General features: G+C 39.1%; 1 protein-coding gene across 4 annotated transcripts in view; it reads right to left on the bottom strand.

Annotated features, from left to right (window-relative positions):
• Positions 1-22659, bottom strand: part of LOC129720680 (serine/threonine-protein phosphatase rdgC) — a 240188-nt gene that overhangs the window by 132988 nt on the left and 84541 nt on the right. The window contains exon 1 of one of the 4 annotated variants that reach the window (XM_055672238.1): positions 10778-10917. The exons of the other annotated variants lie outside the window; for them this stretch is intronic. Coding sequence (XP_055528213.1) covers positions 10778-10862 — 85 coding nt within the window. The 5' untranslated portion in view covers positions 10863-10917. Of the gene's footprint in view, positions 1-10777; positions 10918-22659 lie in introns of those variants that run through there. 4 annotated transcript variants of the gene reach the window in all.

Below are 22659 nucleotides of genomic sequence, written 5' to 3'. Positions count from 1 at the left end.
ACTCCAGTAAAAACATAACTTCAAATAAGAAGCTGAACCGAATCTCATAAATTTGCAATTTCGTATGTATTTTCTTGACAGTAATTAGTCTACTAGATGCTGCTGAAAGTATTTAACCAGCTGTATTCTTTTTGATGCCAATAACATCCATTTTACGCAAATAACTCACGAGAAACAGTCTCCTCTGTATATCAGCCTTGGCTAAAAATTCAATCTATCATCATTTTCCTAGTTCTGAAGTTCAAATCCAGAAGTCGCACGGTCGTTTTAAGTTTTGCGATAAATAGCCAATTATGACCAGAATGCCTTTTAAATGATAGGTGTGAAGTAAACTAAAAACAACTTTAAATTGAGCAGCATTTCCACAACGCACACAATTACTCCACTAGAGAGAAGCATCGCGCTGCTATTCGCGCTGCTTCTTTTATTTCGACATCAGCGCCAGCGTACGTGCATGTGTCAAATTGAGAACAAAAAAATATATATGAGCCCAGACAGTGCACGGTGGTCCAATCAGGCAAAAAGTGGAACTTAATTCCATAGCGCCTTTCACCTTCATCCTAGCTTTAAATGTGTTTCGGAACAATTGTTTGCATGAATGACCCGCATAATCGCAAATTATCAAAAAACATGAAATATTTACTGTACTAAAAATAAAAATAAATAACTTTTTTGTGTTAAAAGATAGAAGAATAGTTTATTCAGCAAAATTGTAGAGAGCTCAAAAGTATGAAACTAAGCTAAAATATGATATAACTTTAAAAGGAAAGTTTTGGAGATTTATGGTCTTTGGCAAAAATTTGTGTTATGTGTGCCCCTCCGAACAACAATTTCGTGTAAAAACTAGCAACTAGCAAAAGTTAAGTACAAAAAACTAACTTTTAGGTGAGTCCCATGTAATACACTTTATAACTTTGTACTGAAAAAAGATAGGATTTTCTTATGTTCAACAAAGTTTCATATTTTTGAATTTTCTACAACTTTTCTAAATAAACTATTTCTCTATCTCTTAACACAAAAAGCTGATTTTTTTTTTATTTTTAGTATAGTAAACTTTTCAAATTTTTTGACAATTTGGGATTATGCGGGTCATTCATGCAAACAATTGTTCCGAAGACACTTTTGAGCTAGGATGAAGGTGATAGGCGCTATAGAATTAAGTTCCACTTTTTGCACTGTGCAGTGGGGCTACTTCATTCAAAGGCTGGCCAAGCAAAAAAGTTTTGATGAATGCGACAGAAACATGATATTTACATAATTTTGGGGTACTGAACACGAATCTGACATCCATTTTTTATTCAGGCGGACTTCAACGGAAAAATCTGCTTGAAGTCTGAATGAAACCTATCCGTGATTAGAAAAAATTGCGCTCGCGCAGGCAAAAGACAGCACACATTTTGAGAAAGAATGCGCAGACATAAGGAGACTATGGAAAAATCAAAAATATCTGTAAATCAATAAAAATCTGCACATTCGGTATCCCTGCTGCCTGCTCAGACCAGTGTTGCCACATTTTCATCTGCAACTGTACTTTTTGCGAAAAAAAAATCTTTACCACCGGATTATATAGGGTATCGAACGTCTTCGTCAGTCGTTTTCTTCGGTAGGTTTCTCCATAAGATTGCTGCAGAAAAGCTGCCGAAGAAAACCACTGACGAAGACGTTCGATACCCTATCTATTGTTTTAAAGAACAAACCTCGTGTTTTTATTTTTTCTAGCTTTAATTTCTATTGTTGCCATCAAGTCATGAATTATCGTTAATAGAGAAAAACATGCATTCATAGCCGATTTACCGCTAGAAAAGTGTATTAAAAAACTGAGAAGCGCTTAAAGTTTTTGCGATTTGCCAGCGATTGACTAATGTGAATAACATTTCGATGGTACACTGCTCGATGGCATATAGACCACTCTGTTCCGCGCTCTGTTCATATGTAAAAGAGGGTATGATGTTAATAAATCGGAATGTGATAACGTGGTCTAGTAATGGCCTCTAATCCCCGCTTTCAACTGAAAATTATTTGATTCGAGCACTTTATTTGTAAAAATGGATGCAAGCGCGTGTGAAAACTACTCGAAACTAGGGCCTAGACAACTTCATTTTTAGGAGAAGTATTTCGGTAATAGTCTCCCCAGCTGGTCTCGAGGTACGATGCTGGCCTAACAAGCCAGTTGTCGTAGGTTCGAGTCCTGAGTCGGGAGGGACTGTTAGTGTCGGTAGGATCGTAGCGCTAGCCCCGCAATTGTCCTGTTCACTTAACGGTTGGCTGTGTATAGTAAACAGAAAATCATGTTCCGAATCGGAATGTAGCACCAAGGCTTTGCTTTGCTTTGCTATATCGGTAATATTATACCACAGACTAACAGACATAACACTGGAACTTAGCTACATCCCCACAAAAAAAGTGCATTTCAAATTTTCAATCGAATAACAGGCATCGCGCGAAAACGTCGTCTGGGGCGCTGTCATGCAATCTTATACATATTTTGTAGTTCATCATTCGACACATGCAGTAAGGCTGGCGCTGATGTCGAAACACATGACGCAGCGCGATCACGACAGCAGCTGGTGTTACTAACGTAAAGTACTGGAATCATCCAAACGATGATTTTATTGGAAACTAGCTGACCCGGCAAACTTCGTCCCGCCTATTTTAGTGTTTAATTTAATAATTTCAAAAATTCTTCGATTTTTTGCTGTTGTACATAACCTCTTTTCCGGAAATACATTGGGTGTATTTCAGTTATTTTCGTTGTTTTCCAGAAACTGAAAGTGGCCATCTTCGAATTCAAAATGGTGTCTAGGGTCAATTTTTGGCTTCTTTACATCATCTTAATTACGGACATATCCATATGTAGTAGTATTCGGTTATTTTCGGCTGTTTCCCAGAAGTTGCCATTTTACAATTCAAAATGGTGCCTGTGGTCAATTTTTAGCTTCTTGCATCATTCTGGTTCCGGTGATACTCATATTGGGTGGTATTTGGTCACATTTTTCAGAAACCGTAAGTCGCCAACTTCGATTTAAAAATGGCATTTGGAGAGTTTCTGGCGTTATTCTGGTTTAAGAAACATCCATATTGGGTGTTATTTGGTCATTTTTAGCTGTTTTTCAGACACAGGAAGTAGCCATCTTACAATTCGAAATGTTGTCTGAGGTCGATTTGTGGCTTCAGTGCATCATAGCAATTCCGGAAATACCCATGTTGGGTCAATTGCTGCTATTTTTCAGAAACGGGAAGTCGCCATCTTGGATTTCGAAATGGTATTTGGAGACATGCCAGAAGAAGTTACACCTAAAAACATTCACCTGCCAAATTTGGTTATATTTGCTTGATTGGTTCTCGAGCTGTGCGAAATTTGTGTTTCATATGTATGGAACCCCTCTCTTATAGAAGAGAGAGAGGTGTCAAACCATTTTGAATATATTTGTTACCCCTAAAGACATACACCCGCCAAATTTGATTCCATTTACTTGTTTAGTTCTTGAGATGTGCAGAAATTTGTGTTTCATTTGTTTGTACCCTCACTTAAGAGGGAGGGGTGTCGAACCATTATGAACAGATTTGTTACCTCTAAAGACATTTACATGCCAAATTCCTCCCTTATAGAACAGGAAGGGGTGTCAAACTATCATGAATATGTTTGTTACCCCTGAAAACATCCACCCGCCAAATTTGGTTCAATTTACTTGGTTAGTTCTTGAGATGTGCAGGAATTTGTGTTTCTTTTTTATAGAACCCCTCCCTTCCAGGATAGGGAAGGGTATCGAGCCAATATAGTTACATTTGTCACTCCTAAAAACATCAACATGCCAAATTTGGTTCCATTTGCTCGATTTGTTTTCGAGATGTTTACGAATTTGTGTTTCATTTGTATGGGACGCTTTCCTTCCAGAAGAAGGAGGGGTCTCGAACTATTTTAGTCACCTTTCTCGGCCCCTAAAACCCCTACAGATATACAAAATTTCATGCCGATCGGTACAGTAGTTTCCAAGCCTATATGAATCAGACAGACAGAGCTGCATTCTTATATGTTTAGATTGTTCGACGTGTTATGTCTGTTTGTCTGTGATTATACGATATTGGTAGATATATTTTGATATTTATCGTTTATCTGTCACATTTATATCACTTCGAAAGAATCCGACAATAATATGCTGTCAAGGATATGTGATATAGGTAGACGGGTGCCGGAAAATGCAACGATAAATACTTTGTAATATCCAATATTGGAAATATTTTGCCATATATCTATTATATCTATCTGCTTCTGCTTCCGACGGGTCTGCAGACCCATTCGTCCCTTGGCACGCATAACGTTACTCGACGAGGTTCCAAGCTTTCTCGCCACATCTCGTACTGATACTGAAGGATGCCGCTTGTAGCATTCCTTAACCTTTTTGTCCATTGTGGGATCAACAGTCCCGGGTTTTCTACCACGTCTTGGGGCATCAGTAGATGTGCGCTCTTCACAATACTTCCGCAATGCGGTTTGAACTGCTCCGACACTTATACCTTCTTCTCTGGCTAATTTTTTTATAGAAAGACCAGTCTCGGTGCCCCATTTGTGCACAATTCGCTTTCTTTGCTCGGGAGAAAGGCCACGCATTTTCAAAATTTCGCACTAAATGTTAGAAGAAATGACAGCATCTGTTTCTTTTGGATGTAAACAACAGGACGCAGCCAACGTTTGGTTGAATACTGCACGTTATTTGAAATGACGGTTGATCGTAAGTAAATACACTTAATTATCGGAACGGTCTATATAGTGTGTCTTGCCCCTAGGTTCGAAAGCTCTAACACTGATTTTGACAGCAGATGAACTCGAAAAGGAGACATAATTTTTCATTGGAGACTACGAAGTAAGGCATTCGTCATTTCGCTCGTTTTGACAATCAATATCAGAGTTTGCGTAAGTGTGAGAAGCCTTAAAAATTTCTTTGAGTTTCTTAGTCGAAAATTGAAAGCTAAAGTTAACAGCGCCCCCACATGCATAAGACGTACGTAACATTAGCGAAGAATTCTTCCCATCCACTGAAAAAAAATCTCCTGTTTGGATAGTTATGAAGGCCATGTACCTACACAGCCCTGCAAATACCTCGGTCCCAGTTCGTGGTAACTTTGTTTACGTTTTGGACTTTGTGCTTTTCTCTGATGGAGCAATTGTGCGCGTAGTGAAAAGGCTGCTCAATTTATAATTGTTCTTAGTGTACTGGCACCTTACGTACAACATTTAAAGAAATTTTGATCACAATTGAAAAGATTTGCTATAATTGAGAACCAAACTGCATCACCCCAAGGTGAACAAAGTTACCAGTAACTGTCAAATTCAGGCTCATGACGTCCTTGTACTATGGTGTAGACTGCATAAATTTTGTAAACAACTTTTTGGTAGTTGAGCAATTCCACAAATAAACAGGCAACAAATTCAATCCACCAGTTTTGATCTGGCTGGAACTTTGCATAGACGTTTCTATAGGCAATAGAGGCCATTTTGTGCTATTGGTTCAATTTTTTTGAACATGAACCGAGATGAAGGAAACTCAATCCGTTCATTATTTGTATAGCAGTTTGAAAGGTGTTGGGACTGAAATTCATTATGTCATGTGGGAAAAGTTAAAAATGCCAGTGCTTCGGATGTTTAACGTGAGTGACGTAACTTTCGTTAGATTTCTAACTGAACATCAAGTGAAGTCCTGGTTGCCAGCAAGCAAATCAAATCGATCACTTTATCTAAGAAATTGAGAAAACAAATTATGAATTGCCAGAATCAGCAATAGACAATGATTTGAAATGATACTAAAGCCAATAAAGACGACAGTCAGAATGTGGAGTTTTTTCTGTATGGATTTGCTCACTGCTACGATTCTGTTGATCTATTATGAGATAAGCCCAGGAATCTGCTGTATCCCGTACTTCTATTATTGAAAATACCGCTATTGAGAAGTGAGATGCACGAGAACGAGAATAGTTTCCCGGGTTGCTCAGAAAACGGCTAAGTCCCAAAAGGTCGATTTTCAGTCAAAAATTGTTTTCGAGATAACACCAGATCTCGACGTTTTATGCATTTTTAAGACATTTGGCGTCGAAAAAAATCAATTTTCCCAATTTCATGTAGGTATTTCATGTGGTAGATTTTCAAGGGCCGAAAAATCACAACTATGAGGTACCCATAAATCATGTCCCATTGAGCTTAAATTTTTTATAGATGATTATTCTGGGCCAACAATGCAAAATGTACATGGTCGGTTTTTAAAATTTGGCATGACCCTTTTCGCTGCCCCCCTTACGGTGGAGTACAGACTGAAGGCCGAGAATGGCGTGGACGTATGAACCATGGGGCTGGGAGAGACCCCTATTGCACATCTGGGTTAAGTTAATAGATTGCGATGGGCCGGACACGTCGCAAGGATGCCGGACGACAACCCGGTTAAAACGATTTTTTTAAGTAACCCCTCTGGCACCATAAACAGAGGAGCACAGCGTGCTCGAGGGCTTGGCAAGATTGAAAGTGATAAGACGCCTGGGAGTATGGCGTCATACAGCCCAGAACCGAGTGGAATGGAGACTACTTTTTAATACAGCACGAACCACCCCGGCTCTAGGCTGCTAGGTAAGGTAAGGTAAGGCAAAAGGGGAGCTGCGTAGCCGCAAGGTTACAGAGTCCGCTTTGTCAAGCGGATGGTCGTGGGTTCGAACCTTAGTAGAATCAGGCCATTCGATGTCAAAACTGGACTTGAAGTATGGGTTCATTCTCAGGCTCCCCACCACTTACCCTTCCTTCACACTGAAATCTATAACACCTTTGCGTGACTTTCTCTTAACAATAAATAAGTCCCTCTTATTAATAAAACTGGCCAGAAGGACGCACTACGAAACTTCTCCAGGGGATTATAATTGGTGATATTTGGCATGAGGAACGAGCATCGGTATCGTAGAACAGTAAGCGGGGAAAAGGAAGAGTATCACATAACACACAAGCACTGATAACAAATAATAATAATGCCACTTCTCAATAGCGGCATTGCCAATAATAGAAGTGCGGGATACAGCAGACACCCGGGCAATATCTCACAATAGATCTACGATTCTGGCCGCAGTGAGGAAGTCCATACAGAAAAATAGATAAGGTTAGCAAGGGTATGGTTATTGTTTATCCGTGTTTATGTGTAATATGATTTTACCCTCCCTTTCCAAGCTTTCTACACTACTATACTGAGACTCGTTCCACCTGCCAAATACAGTTCATCATATTCCCTGGAGCAGTTTCGTTGGGTGTGCTCCTGATCAGTTTTATTATAAGGACGTATTTTAGAGGAAGTCACACCAAGGGAATAAAGAATTCAGCGGAAACGAATGGTAAGTTGTGAGGGAGCCATGTTTAAGTCTTTAATGACGTCGAATGGCCTGATTCTACTAAGATTCGAACCCATAACCATCGCTCGGCGAAGCGAACTCTGTAACCTTGCGGATACACTCGTTGCCGAGCTTCGGTAACACAGCTGTCATTCTCATGAACGAGTTGACCGCCATTTTTGGTACAAATTTGTGCAGAGGTGTTACGTACGAGCACACAGGAAGCAGATACAAGTTTTGCTAACATATGTGCAAAATACAGATGTTTACAAGCCCCAAGCCGAAAAAAGTGTAGTACAGATTCGTGCAAAGTGGCAGGAACCCGAAAATTTGTAGTTTGAAATCGTGCAAACGTCTCGGGTGTAAACAAGCAATAAGCTGCAAAAAGCACCTAAGAAGAAATTGGACGCAGCTCAACAGAAATTGTAAAAGGAGGACATGAGGCTTTTGAATGTTCCGTTAACATTTGATGCTCAAAATGAATAAATTTCCTTTCTTACTAAAACTCATCGAGCTTATAATTTATCTTTTGAAAGAAAACTGCTAAATTCTTAGCGAAATTATTCTCTGTGATTAGATTTTGCTGAAAAATCGCCTCTCTACTGTACCAAAACATTCAGCTTATATCACCGAAAGGTCGTTAGACTAGTTTGCCGTCTCTCGGTTAGATTTGCCGAGAGCGTAGCCAACTGTGAACCGAGATTCTCGGCATAAAATGACATCTGTCAAATACTGGTTTCTCCAGAAACTCGTCAAAGTAGATTAAGATTTTTTTAAGTGTGCACCAATGTTTCTTGAAATTTTAAGCAAAATCAAATTATCTTTCTGGATTCCACAGAGATATCATTAATCTTTTTTCGTTTCAACATACACCAAAACGCGGATTTGCATTTAGCATCCACTTTTCGTTTTCACTTAGTATCGATATTGAGCAGAAATTCATTGCTTCGGTCGCAACCGCAGACACACAGCGTACCTACCAAAAACTTTCACTATACTATCAGATTTTGTATTATTGTATCAAATAAAAGGTATTTCGTTGACGTGAACATACTTATTTTGTCTCGTCATTTTCCATATAAAAACGCACATCTTGTAACTAGTTTATAAGTTTATTCGTGGGAGCCGAAAATTTCACCTAGAAAAATACCTCCGAAAGTTTTTTTGAATGTGAGAGTATATGATAAAAGTTATGATCTGTGTAAACATGAGCATGAACAAAATGTTCATGCTCATGTTCAAGAAATACAACAACATCCACAAATATATTTTGATATTTGTGGTAATTCTACCTTAAGGTCATGTGGTAAGTTTCTAATGACTTGGTTGACTGTCTACAACTGTACTGACAGAAAAACTTTAATATATTCTGTTCATGAATCTTGATCGTTCGTTATTTTCCGGTACTTTCAAACGCAATGCATACATTAGCATAATTACATCTTCACTGGAAACATCAAAGACACCCCCGATAGAGCAGCAGTTCATTCGCCTTGCGTGGATTTCACCTGAAGCGGAACGCGAAAATAAATGCGGAATAGAGGGGATCCGATAGCGCAGCCAGTCTCGTTGTCGTGTAGATAAAACATGAACTGATGAAAATTCCGAGCGAACTTTTACTTCATTTTACGAACAAAAAAAAATGACTCGGAATGTCAGATTGTCCTTGGTGCTAATGCCAGATTGATGAACATTATTGAACGATTCGAGCTCATTAATTTGTAACTAATTAGAAACAAGTCCTTAATTAGGAGAAGTTATCACTGATTTCGATTTGCATTCTTTTCGCAATGACATTTTGATTTTCCTCCTAAATGCAGCATCGGATGATTAAAATTACGACCAAAGTTCCGCAATGCGTGATGTTTAATTGTCAGCCTTTGGTCGTATTTCAATGCTGCGTGACATCGTGCTCTGCGGGGTTGGGCTATTTTACCTTCCCTGCCAGCAATTCTTCATAATTTAACGACCAAGACAAGCGCCATCCAGACTGTAAGAAATTTACCCGCTCAAGTGTCCTTTCTTATTAATCCTCTAGTGATGGTTGAGAGCACTTTCTGTCCCACGCTCGACCTGTGATGTGCAATTTTAATTCAATACAATGGTTTCGAAAGCGAGTGGGAATGGAAAGGTTTTTCTACACCAGCGTAGAGCGCACTCACTAACCTGACCACCGTTTTCTCAGAAACTAGTCGATTGTGCTGATAGAGGAATTGACGGACCGATGGAAAGCGTTACTGGGCTGTAGATTTATTTCTACAATTAAACATTCCAACGTTTAATTGAATTTCCTGTTTCGAATCGCGAACGAAAATTACGTCTAACCCATTCCATAAGAATGTAAGTATACGCAGTTTTTCTTCGAAATGGAGACGGGATATATATTGTTTAATCTTCAACTTATCATTATTCCAAGAATGCCTTTCCAGTAAAGCTGCATTTTTTAACATTGGATTAAACATATTAAGCTCCTGTCTGTGGTTTCTAAGATCTCTCATCAAAAGCGTTTTTACCTTCCCCCCGTTGGAGAGCCTTCTCGGATGATTGAAACATCAATATAACGATTCCGGGAACTTTATTCACATAAAAAGACACCTGTTACGGTTAAACCCCGCGGGAAGCCGAAAAGTAGAAAGGTCCACTTAAGCCTGTCTATTGTGCCAACAATGGTCGTAATAAAGGAAGCCATATTTTGCGCTATCTCATTGGCAGTAATTTCCCACCAATTTGGATTTCCTTCCCCGAAATGTCACAGCAATTTAGTCTTTATGGTTATGCCGGCGCGGCGCGGCACTGCGAAACCATTTTCACACCTTTACCTCCTCCATTAGCCGATCCGGTCCTGTCGTCGCCTCGAGTGAGATCGTGAGCCAGCAGCCGTAATGAAAATCGACCGAGCTAACGACTGCCGGCCGGGGAAAACAAACAGCAATCGCGTGTCCGGTGGCTACTTACCGGCCGGCGCAATTCTGCAGCGCTTCGGCTAGCCTGCCAATGCATAGCCGGGTTCGCATACTCATAAAGAGTCTTTACGCCGGTAGTTGCTGGCCAAAACGCAGGCAGGTGAAACGGATTATGCATGTTACTGGCGGAGGAAAGGGTTCTGAGTCATCATAACTATAAAACCAATAAATGACACAGTCCAGCATATAAACGGAATGGTCGTAGAAGAAAAAATAAACAAAATGTGGCCAATGTTCGTGCTCCAGCAGGATGATGACTGTGTGCGTGTAAATGGTGTCATTCAAAACGCAAAGCCCCAACTTTACCGGCCTTCGCTCTATATTTATTCGCCAAGGATCACTCGTCACAGCCGGCAGCAGACAGTCGTTTCGTTCGATGTCCCCCGTTCGTGCAATCCGGCGCAATGGGACGGTGTCAAACACAAATAAACGACATAAATTCACGAATGGACACTTACAGTTTACTACGGCGATGTTGCTGCGACGACGAAACATAAGGGAGTTTCTGGGTCCCCTGTCGATGGATGAAGTGTTATTTCCCATTAGGGTTCGATGGACTGTTTTATCAGACACGTACTAGACACTACACTTAACCGGGAGTGTGGACTCGACAACACGAATTACGACTATTGACTTCTGTTTCCGATGGATTGCACTTTTTCGAGGCTGATGATATTGTTTATGTTTGCTCTAGCAAGGGCGCAAATAAGTCATGGGTTGCCGCAATCTGTGTTCCTTTTTTCATGAGTAGCTCTGTGTGATAGCAGACTTAATTATTATCACACCCATGATGAGTAGAACATGGTGTAACGGTTTGACGAAAAACTAGGCGCGGGGTGAGGAAGCGTTTTTTCACTTTGGAGGGTTGGAGACGAGGCATCACTATGCAACAGCGAATAACTTTTTCGTGTTTGTTGGTATATCCTCACTAACTAGGCAATTGAATACAGCAAATTCAGGTGTTTTAAGTTGGAAATTGTTTCTTAAATTAATGAATATTGGTAGCAAGGTATGTAGCATTGCCATATTTATAATTTAAATGCATCCAAATGATATATTTTGAGATGCGATAGATTTTATACCCTAGTTGTTTATAAACAAACCTACTGGCTGGCAATTTTTTTTCCAATATGGCCGATTCTGCTTTTGACATATCGTTACACCATGTCTTTATACATCATGATCACACCTATATAAATTCGATTAGCGTTCGAAGCTAAGAACAATTTTGAGGTTCGAAAATTTCAAAAAACCTGAAGATGTTACCCTTCCGACTAGAACACCGAAATTTGAGCGTTTTCAGTTTTTCTTGTGGTCCCCGTGGCTCTGTGGTTAGCGATGTCGATCGGCTAGCTCTCCCACACGGTTTTGATATCGGGTTCGATCCCCGATCAGGTCGTGGATCATTTAGAGCTGGAAATTTTCTCGACTCAGTACTGAGGCATGGTGTGTTGTTGTACTTTTTCGACAACATGCGAAATGTGCCAAAAACAATATCGATAACGAATTCTTATAACTAATCTAGTTTATCGAGACCACTATTAACCCCACAGGCTAGCGTGCGATATTGTTTTTAGTGTTCCTCAAGCTGTAAATCGCTATCTTGGGCTTTAAGCATTTGAACGATGTTAAGTTTTACGCAGCAGCAACTAGAACTTACAATTTGAACTTCGACCTGATCTCTGGCATTGATTTGCTATTTTTTGGCATTGGCAATCTCTCAATTTTACCCAGCTTTCTAAGAAACCGGAAGCCACCATCTTAGATTGAAAAATGGTGTTAGAAACCTCTGAACGTCATCCTGTTTCAAAAAAGGCCATATATTTTCACAGATTTCTTGAAACCAAAAGTTATTATCTTGAATTTCAGAATGTTGAGCATTTAGAGGTTTATGAACGTTTTCCACAGTTTTATATACACAGTAAAAAAATTTACATTACTTTAAATGCACATAAATGGAGCATTGGAAACCATGTAATATTCCGTGTGGCATTATATTCACATGCAAAGTAAATGAATATATTGTGAATTTGCATGCATATTAATGTTCGAAGTTTTAAGTTTATATCAATTAATGTACAAATTTACATGGCTTAAAACGATTCTGTATTGTGCATTATTAACGGTGTGAAATTGTATATGTTTTTCACTTTATGTGCTAGAAATCGTTATGTGCTTTCATTTGTATTAGTTGTAAATTTCATTTTTTGGTACTGTGTAGCTTGAGCGAACATTTCGTAGTTGCACCTCCGTGATGGATCAGAGCACAAAGAACCACGTAGAACACTATTTAGATTTAATTGACCATCTTCGATGTACACAATTTTGTAGTTTCTACTTTTGTATAGATCGATAACGGCGCCGGCTTCGTCCTTGCGGTCTGTTAAGGAAAGAAAGGAGAAGACCGAGCTTACCTCTAACCTCTAAACCTCTGAACAATTTTTATGGGTTTTTCAAACTTATTGAAAAACCCTTAAAAATTGTTGTTATTGTGCATAGTTATACCATATTTTTTCCATATTTTGTATCGTAGTTAGATTTTACACCAAATATTATCGTCCAAAACAATAAAAAAATTGTTTTTGCCATTTTTACCATTATAAAAGGGGTTGTTATGTATCTTAACAGCAATTATTCTGGCATTTTCTCATACATTCAGAAGTCACTGACATTGTTTTTTATGGTAAAATTATTGTCGGTGGTGGATTCAACAACAAAAAACGTTGTTAAAACAGGGTAACGACTGGAAGTTCACAATAAAAACACCATGTTTTTTATGGTTACAATAAAAAAAACATTGTCCATTCGCTTTTCTTACCACAAAACACATCGTACTTTTTTCGGGAAGGTTCAAATTTGTCCCCGTGTTGGTGTAGGGGAGGAATTTTTATACATTCATAGATCATAGATTCATAGATTTTGCGGACTTGAATTTATTTCCGAAGGAGCCAGGAGCCGAAAAATGGTTTTTGTTCTAATACTTTTCGGGATTGATTCACTCTAATCGAAATTTGTTCATTATTACTAGTTTTTCATGCTTTTTTTTTAATGGAGTAGGTCACAACGATCTCAAGAACAAAAAAAAATCGAATATTCGCTCCAAATTAAAACAAAAAGGTGCCTAATACACATACATCTATTCTTCCCTCCAATGCAACGCCCAACTCTGTTGCTCTTCTTTACCGAGCCTTGTCAATTATTTCTGCCTAGTGTCAAGGTTTTTTTTGTTTACATCTCCGTGATTTCGCTTCGTTTTTCGAGTGATTTTTTATTATTCCGGTGGTTTTTATTTTCAACTTGCTTTCCAGAAACTGAATGTGATCATCTTCGAACTTAAAATGGTGTCCAGGGTCAATGCTTGGCTTCTTTACATCATTTCGATTACGGACATATCCATATGTAGTAGTATTTGGTTATTTTCGGCTGTTTCCCAGAAGTTTTAAAGCCATTTTAAAATTCAAAATGGTGTCTGAGGTCAGTTTTTAGCTCCTTGCATCATTCTGGTTCCGGTGATAATCATATTGGGTGGTATTTAGTCACTTAAGGCTATTTTTCAGAAACCGTAAGTCGCCATCTTGGATTTTAAAATGGTATTTGGAGACAATTTCTGGCTCCTGAGCGTCATTCTGGTTTAAGAAACACTAGTATTGGGTGGTATTTCGTGATTTCTGCTGTTTTCCAGACACCGGAAATCGTCATCATACAATTCAAAATGTTGTCTGAGGTATATTTGTGGCTTTAGTGCATCATAACAAATCCGGAAATACCCATGTTGGGTGGTATTTGTTCATTTGCCGCTGTCGTCATCTTGGATTTAAAAATGGTATTTGAAGACATGCCAGAAGAAGTAAGGGTGTCGAAACATTATGGACATTTTTGTTACAGCTAAAAACATTCACCTGGCAAATTTAGTTCCATTTACTTGATTAGTTCTCGAGACGTGTAGAAATTCGTTTTTCATTTGTATGGAACCCCTCCCTTCCAGGAAAGGGAAGGGTGTCAAACCAATATGGTAATATTTGATACTCCTTAAAACATCCACATGCCAAATTTGGTTTCATTTGCATGGCTAGTTTTCGAGATGTGCATAAAATTATGCTTCATTTCAGAAGTGGGAAAGGTCTCGAACTATCTTGGTCACCTTTCTCGGCCCTTAAAAGCTCTATATACAAAATTTCACGCCGATCGGTTCAGTAGATTCCAGTAGTAGTTCCTATATGGATCAGACAGACAGACAGACAGAGCTGCATTTTTATATGTTATAGTTTGTGGCAAAATGAAGTGTCCGAGTGCCGGCTATTCGCAGTTTAATGTGTATAACGAGTCTGCTGAGATTTGTTGGTTTTTTAAAAACAACTAAAAACTCCTCTTTATTAGAGCAACTTTATCGGCTATTCTAGAGTGGTTTTTATTTCTTGCAAGTTGTTTTAGTATTTCTACTGCTAGTAATAATTGTGTAAAACCGTTGAAAGGCAATAAAGAATCCATTTCATGCATGGCTATCTGCGATAGGCTGATTCATTTGAAATGCACTAGTCCGAAGCTGAATAAGGCTTTTTTTAACATTATTCACGCTCTAGTTCGAATTGGTTTTGGATTTCACATCCAGAGTACGAGTGTACAAAATTAATGAAATGTGCTCGATTCAAAACAGCAATTTCTTCGTTTGGTAGTGCAAATAAGTAGCAGGAGATCGCACAAGCAGAGCTTAAAACTGAATTAGCCAATCGGGGACAGCAAATTGTCCAGTTATTAATACGAATCGCATATTTGCCTGCGAACTTCGGATCTGAAGACTCCAGTCATTCCCCGCCTCAGAAATAGCGCCGTAACGAAAATTTGTCAGTTAATAGGCCACTTACAACCATGGGCAACCTGGCAAGGAGAGGACAACCCTAGGAGGAGAAAAAGCTTGTTACAAGTGAAGAACGTTCCGCAGATTTTAGCGAAATTCCTAGTGTTGTTACGTATAATAATCAAGTGTTGGGTCGTAAAACCGTAATCTAGTGCATGAAGTTTGTGAAAAATTAAAGGGTTCTCATGAAGAGCAGTGATTTCTGTGCGGATTGGTACATGAAAATCAATTTTCCTCTTCCTATAATACGCTATCGGAACGAGTGGCCCCTGCAGCAAAACATGCTGAATGCATTAGAAAAAATTACCCGCCTGAAAGCGAGTGAAACACATTCAGAGTGTAATCGAAAATGGTGTTCAGGCATGCCAGTTCAATTTCTCGCACGATACGAAAGCACGTACGATACGAAAAGACTTCGGATTTATTACTCACACGAATCACGATACGAAAGCATATCCTCACACATAAAAATAAGCATATTTTAATTGAAATTTTGTCAGTTTATTGAAAATTAGAATACATAATATAACGGATACCGACTATGAAGCTTTTTCTGCTCCCATTTCATCACGCGAGCTCGAATGTTTTTCAAATGAAAAATTTGTCTTCACATCTGGCATCCCTGATGGTGAGGAAGGAGGAGAGAAGAACTGACGTTTGAACAACAATGTGTACACCCAGAGGTGTACGGGAACAAATGACTAATCTGATTTAGCTATCATTCGATGGACATATATTTACTGGCACTTGTCCAACCAAACCACAGAGAAAAAGAGGAAGATTAAGCTATCGAATAAAAATTAGACTAAAAGGGCTCTTATTGCACTGAGAGAAGCGCCTGAAAACCGGCCATGTTGAGGTAAGTATCAAATACTAAAAGTATTTTCAGCGAAAGGATACAAACATTGCTGCCCTTCTCCAAGTCACATTGATTTGTGTAAGGTCGGCCAATTTTTCCAAATTTGGCAAAAACATAGGAAAGAGGCAGCAAAGAAGAGGTAAATTCGTATCATTATGTTACATGACTCTATTCAATTTTAGATTTCTTCAATTATTTTATGTGCGGTTTGTAAAAATGAATACAGTTTGTGCTGGTTTAGACAAACTTAAGTCACCCATATGGTGTCAGGTAGGCAGTGATAAAAAATTAAAACTAATAATGGCAGCATAGGTCCCCATCGGGGCTTCGGCAGGGTTTTTTTTTTTTTAGTATTGGTTTTGCGATAGAGATAAATGCGATTATGCACTGTGATGCAGATCTATACTGGGTTGATAGTAAGCGAAATTCGGAGTTTCAGTGTCGTGTGTTGTGTTGGACCTTGGTATTTTTCGAACGGCTATATTAACCCCATAACTATATAAGATTTTCTTACTGAATACGAAATGAAACAAAAGTGCGTATACGCGCGAGATTGTAGGAGTGTTTTTATGGGTGTGAAGATGTAGGTGCGTATGTATATGGGTGTATGTGCGTGTGTACACACGTAAACAAAGATAGTAAAATATATGTAACAAATTGTGATAAGCAATTAAAGGACACAACATTTGATCAATGAGATAATAAACTAGCAGTCTATTCGTGTTCACGTGCATTTAATATTTAGAAGTAATCTATTTTGGATAAAATTTATGGAGTCGAAACTGAACCACGGTTAGAAGTAGAGTTTGAATACCCGGTTTCACGCATATTGTTCTACACAAAATAGCATTAGTGATAGAGACCCCCATTGGGTCATAATTTGCTAACAGTGACTAAACAAAATAGCTAAAGTTGTTTCAGTAAACATGCACATGGTTTATGAGAGTTTGAAATGTAAGTTTTGCTGCTAACCAGAATTGATGCTAACTATTTTTCGATTTTTCTAGCTTTTGAATAGTCGTTTTAAATATTATTATCGTTTAAATATAATATTAATCATGGCTAGTTTGGCGTTTTGTTCGCAAATTTGAGATTACGTTTTGGCAAGTATGTGTACCTGCATTTTTAAATTATGGAGGCTTTGGATGCATGGAACTTTGCCAATTTTGGTATTTGATAGGCGACTCTTGCGTAGACAAACAAAAGAGAATAGACGTGAAACGCCGCGTCGCTACGCGTCCACATCGGTAGTAAGGAATAGAGCGGTCGTGCATGATGCTTCGGAATTGAATTGGTTGGAGGTCAGGAAATCGCTTTTTAGGAACAGACAAATGTCGTTAGAAGACCTGTTAAGTAGAAAGCCAGATCTCCGGGTGACCGAATATCTAGAGACTTCGCGTCGATACCTTTCATGAGGTCGCATTGTCTACAGATTGGTTATAACCGTGTTATAATTTTCGGTATAAAGAGGGTCACTTCACGAGGAAGCGATAGGAGTGGCGAGGCGTTAACGTGGACTCAACTCTAGTAGCTGTCGTAATATCGTGTAGTCAGCTGAGATAAATCAATGGGAGATACGTTTCGGTAGTTGCATAATGACTTCATAAACAGATGTCCGAATGTCCGAATGTCACGTCGATACCTTCCATGAGTTCGTGTTTTCTACAGATAGATTATCAACGCGATATAGAAAGATAGATCTTTCGTAGCTCTCGTAACATTGTGTAGTCGGCTGAGATACATCAATGGGAGATTCTCTTCGGTAGTTGCATGATGATTTGATGAGGGAATGTTCGAATATTTTAGTCTGTCTTATTTTAATCGCAGGTCTGGTATCTTCGCGTGCCCTTTTTTCGGTGGTATATCAAACAGAACGAGTTCGAATCGCGTAATAATTTTCGCGGAGGTTATTATGAACTTGTAGGCGCGATATTTGTTATTATGAACCCGGTACTCGAACTCAGCGCATCGTTTACCAAAACGAAACCTGCTGCAAACCCTACCCTTTTCTCCAACATCCCAGTGATTTCTCGTGGAAGTGCAGAGGTGTTCTCGGCTTCCAATAAAGCGAGTATCACGTCAAGATATTCCTATACAAACTCCTTATTTGACCTGCATTTGGATGCGGCCGGCGCTGGTATTGCCTAACATAAAGATTTAGATCACCAGTTTTTACACATTGAGGATGAATGTTAGTCCCAAGCATCATCCATTGGTTCTCTGTGTAATTTCAGCTGATCTGGCAATAACGGAGTAGCAACCGCGGGCGGTCAATCATGCTCATGCTCATGCTCATGGTCACTTACCAAAGTGGCAACCTGGCAAGTGATTGTAATATTTCTGCAGAGATTCTGACCGTTCCAGAGTTCGCTGAACTGTTTCGATTGAATCAATCACATATTAACCCTAGTGTCAAACCAGAATCAATTGAAAAATAGTGTGGGTAATGTTGTACCACTGGTGAAAATAGACGTAGATAAATCAGATTGAGTTTCTTCTCCTATAAAATTGGGATGGATCCAACCCTTAGGGACATCGCGCTACGCTGATACCTGGCCGAAAGAGATCTTATTCCAAGACTTTGACGACAATTTAAAAACGTGTGGTACTCTGGCGCAATTGAAATTTGGATATTTGGAATGGGAGACCTCGACCCGCTCGCACCAGTTCAGCTAAATAATTATGCTTCCAGCTGCCAGAATCTTTCTAGCTCTGCGTTCAAGTTGGAGAATTTTTGTTCCCGTTTACTATTACAGTCATACCTCGATATAAGGCAACCTCGATATAACGTAACTCGATATAACGTAACTTTTACCTCGATATAACGTAACTTACCTCGTCATACCTCGATATAAGGCAACCTCGATATAACGTAACTCGATATAACGTAACTTTTACCTCGATATAACGTAACTTTTTTTTAATTTCCCAAAATTAAGATACAACAATTATTTTTGGGGTGTATAAGTTCTGAAACCAATAAGTAAAATTGACATTTATTTTTTCAATGTTTTGTGACTGGTTATGTATGTCCACGAAAATTGTCTTAAAGGAACAAAATACAGGTTTATATATGCTTTTAGGTGAAGGGAAATAATCATCATCAACACCTTTATCTCTCCTTTAAGCCATGATGATCTTTTGTTACTGTTTGGAGATTTCAAAAAACCGGGAGTAGTTTGGAAACGTGGAGACGATGATGTACCCTCAATTGATCCACATCAGCAACAACGATGGACTACTAGATCTAGTACTTGTGACAGGTGCCACTCCATGCGAACTTGCAGAAGCGAATGAGTCTAGCGCTGGACTTGGATAACCCAGCACTTGATGTAACTAAGATTGAAACGCCACCCGTGCAATTCAAAAATATAGGTGACGTTCCAAGTTTAGTTTTTCCAAAGATAACCTGAACAAGACACCTAACTTCCATATTTTTCATACATTTTGAACACGACGGATTTCCGACGGTTAGTGCTGCCATTTGATGACTTAAATTCTCATAAAATTGTCACTATGAGCAAAACCGATTTATCGTGCATAGTCCGTCATCGATCGTTGAGCTGTTCAAGATTGTATATGAAAAAGGTGTAGCAGTTTGGTCAGCTCGACGCTTGAGATAACGTGCAGATTAATGATATTGTCATTTGCGCTTAAAGCTATTGCCATATTTTTGCACGTTAAAGTACGAAAAGAAAAGTGTGAAATTGACTGTCAGAGTGGGGGTTTATATTGAGGAGTTATATTTATTTTCAGGTCCCATTCTACCAAAACTTAAAGTTTGATATGTCACAAGCCAGGTTTCAGAACCACTGTGCATATAGTCAGGTTCACCGGGGCACCCGATTTTTGCTTTTATTAACCTCGGCCAAAGTGAAAAACTTGGCTGTAGAGCGTGCTCATAGCGGTTATCAGAAAATTTCTGATGGTACGCTTAATTTTAAATGATGCACCGATAATTTTGATTCTTCCGGAAAGTTTCATGTTTGAGAACTAAGCATTCGTATACATGATTATCATTTTTCGTATGGCGGCACCGTACAGTCGTCCAAATGGGTACTGAAAAAATTGTTTTACCTTTCAGCAGTCATGTCTTGGCCTTGTCGTCAGTTGATTTTGACGTTAAGTATACATCATATTAACAGTGTATAAATTAGTTTGAGTTTTGCTCACGTGCAGCGACAAACATGTCCGATGAATTCTGCAAGAGTCAGGTATCTTGTTCTAGTCATCTTTGGTTTTTCGCAGAGCTGACTTTGAGCCCTTAAGCGTTGCCACCACATCAATTGGGAATTTGAACTGTGCTGACGTTTCAGTCATCGGTCTGTTTTCCTGCTCAGCAACGTATATTTCCTTCCATTAGGAAGTTTTCCACGATGTTTCCCGTGTCCAAGAAAGGCGATGGACGTGATGTACAAAACTACAGAGGCATCACAACTCTCTGTGCATGCTCCAAGGTAATGGAAATAAATATAACCGACGCTTTTTTCGCCAGCTGCAAACAATTCATCTTGTCGGATCAACATGGTTTTTATCCGAAACGATCAATAACTACCAGTTAAGTCGAGTTTTCATGAGTAACGGTGCCCAAATAGATCAGTAACACTGATATGAAAGCGGGATTTGATTGAGTAGCCCGCAGAATACTTTTAGCTAAACTCGAAAAATTGGGAGTATCATCTTGCCTCGTGCAATGGTTTGCATCCTACTTGATGAATCGAACACAATGTGTGAAGAAAGGGACTCAGTTTTCATCACAGTTTACAAGTGTCTCTGGAGTACCGCAAGGTAGCAGTCTTGGACCGCTACTCTTTATGTTGTTTATAAACGATATTTCTCTGCTTTTTTCGAAAGGTTGCCGTCAATTGGTTACGTCTAGCTTTTTTAAGTTATGAGGAATAATGCGGACTGTGTTGAACTTTTGCGACTAGTTGATGTTTCAGCCTTCGGAGTTATAGAAACCTTTTCTTAGATTGTTGTACTGCTCTTTAGTGCGATCCATCTTGGAGTTCTGCCCCGTTGTATGGTGTCCATTCTACAACAGAAATTTGTACGATACGCTCTGAGATTCATCCCCCGGCACGACCCCACACATCTGCCAGTCTACGCTAAAAGCTGTCGGGTCTTAGAAATGCAAACCCTAGAACTAACACGTTTAGAGGATCAAGATTTATTCATAGTTAAAGTGCTTCTAGGTGAAAACGATGCCCCGGAAATTCTCGACCACCTGGACATACATGTTATGCCTTGAACCCAGGTCCCTACTGAGTCTGCTCCAACGCAATGTACAAGATGGTCAGGTCGATCCAGTACGCTTCATGTCGGCCAACTTCAATACGGTTGCAGATTCGTTTGACTCCAATGTTACTGAAACAGCTTTTAAAAACATACTTCGTATTCGCAGATAGATTCCTATGATCGTTTATTGACTTTGTGTTAGTATTGAGTTATTCATTAATTGTCAGATGAAATTTTAATAGATTATACAAATTATAATTTCCTTGAGAGGTACTTTTTTCAACTGTTGGTCAATCTGGTTTTTTTTAAAAGGGTGCAAGAGAATAAAGCCATGCTTAAAAGTTCCTCTGTTGATATTGAACGGTCTAATTCTACTAAGATTCGAACTCATGGCCATCCGTTTGGCAAAGCGGATTCTTTAACCTTGAGGTTACACAGCTCGAGTTATCGATGTTTAGAGACAGTGGTAATTCGCGGCAAAATGTTGAAAATTCGCGGGTGGTAAAATAGAAAATATATAGAATTCGCGATAATTTCGCGGCAACCTTTTCTTAAGAAAACGCCAAATGAAGTGCTTTTTTAGGTAAAAACAATAAAAAAATACTTTTTTAGTCTATTTACAATACGGTAATTTAACCGTACGATTCATGAAACTTCGTGAAACGGACTACTGTCAAGTTGTCTTCAATCATATTATGGTGGCGGTTGCGTTTGGTGGCGTTTATGTTATTCTGACTCACGCTGCATTCCGCATTTATCGAGTTTCCGGGAATCTATAGATATTTATTTGCCAACCGAAAACCTTAAGAAACCGTCCGCGTTTCGAATACTTACCAAAAGTATAATATCAATCTCAATGTTGCGTATTTGTAAATATGCAAAAATGTTTGCTACTTGAACTAAGTAGGTACATCTTTCAACTTCGATTTTGCACACTCTGGAATTCTATCATGCTGGTCTTCAATCACCAAAATCTTTGCCCGAAGAGGATCTAGTAACCGAACCGTTCGAAAACAATTAAACCCAGGCTGACAAAATCTCGTTGTAAGAGAGCGGTAGTACCACATACATAAGTCATACGTAACACTGGCGTTTTTGCCTTTCTCCTAGAAAGGTATAGCAATCACTGCAAAAACCAAAGGTATAAAAGTGTTCCAGGTCGTATCTCGTATATCAATCGACTTAGTTCGACGAGCTGAGCATTTTCTGTATGTGTGTGTATGTGTGTGTGTGTATGTGTGTGTATGTATGTAACGGTCTCCCAATCTCACTCGATTTTCTCAGAGATGGCTGGACCGATTTTCATGAAACTAATTGCAAATGAAAGACCCAGTTGCCCCATAGAACCCTATTGAATTTCATCGTAATCGGATTTTTAGTCTAGAGGT

This window comes from Wyeomyia smithii, chromosome 2 (assembly GCF_029784165.1).
Source record: "Wyeomyia smithii strain HCP4-BCI-WySm-NY-G18 chromosome 2, ASM2978416v1, whole genome shotgun sequence".
NCBI classification, from domain to species: domain Eukaryota; kingdom Metazoa; phylum Arthropoda; class Insecta; order Diptera; family Culicidae; genus Wyeomyia; species Wyeomyia smithii.
Note: the sequence above shows the minus strand (reverse complement) of the source record. Positions and strands in the feature narration are given on the sequence as shown.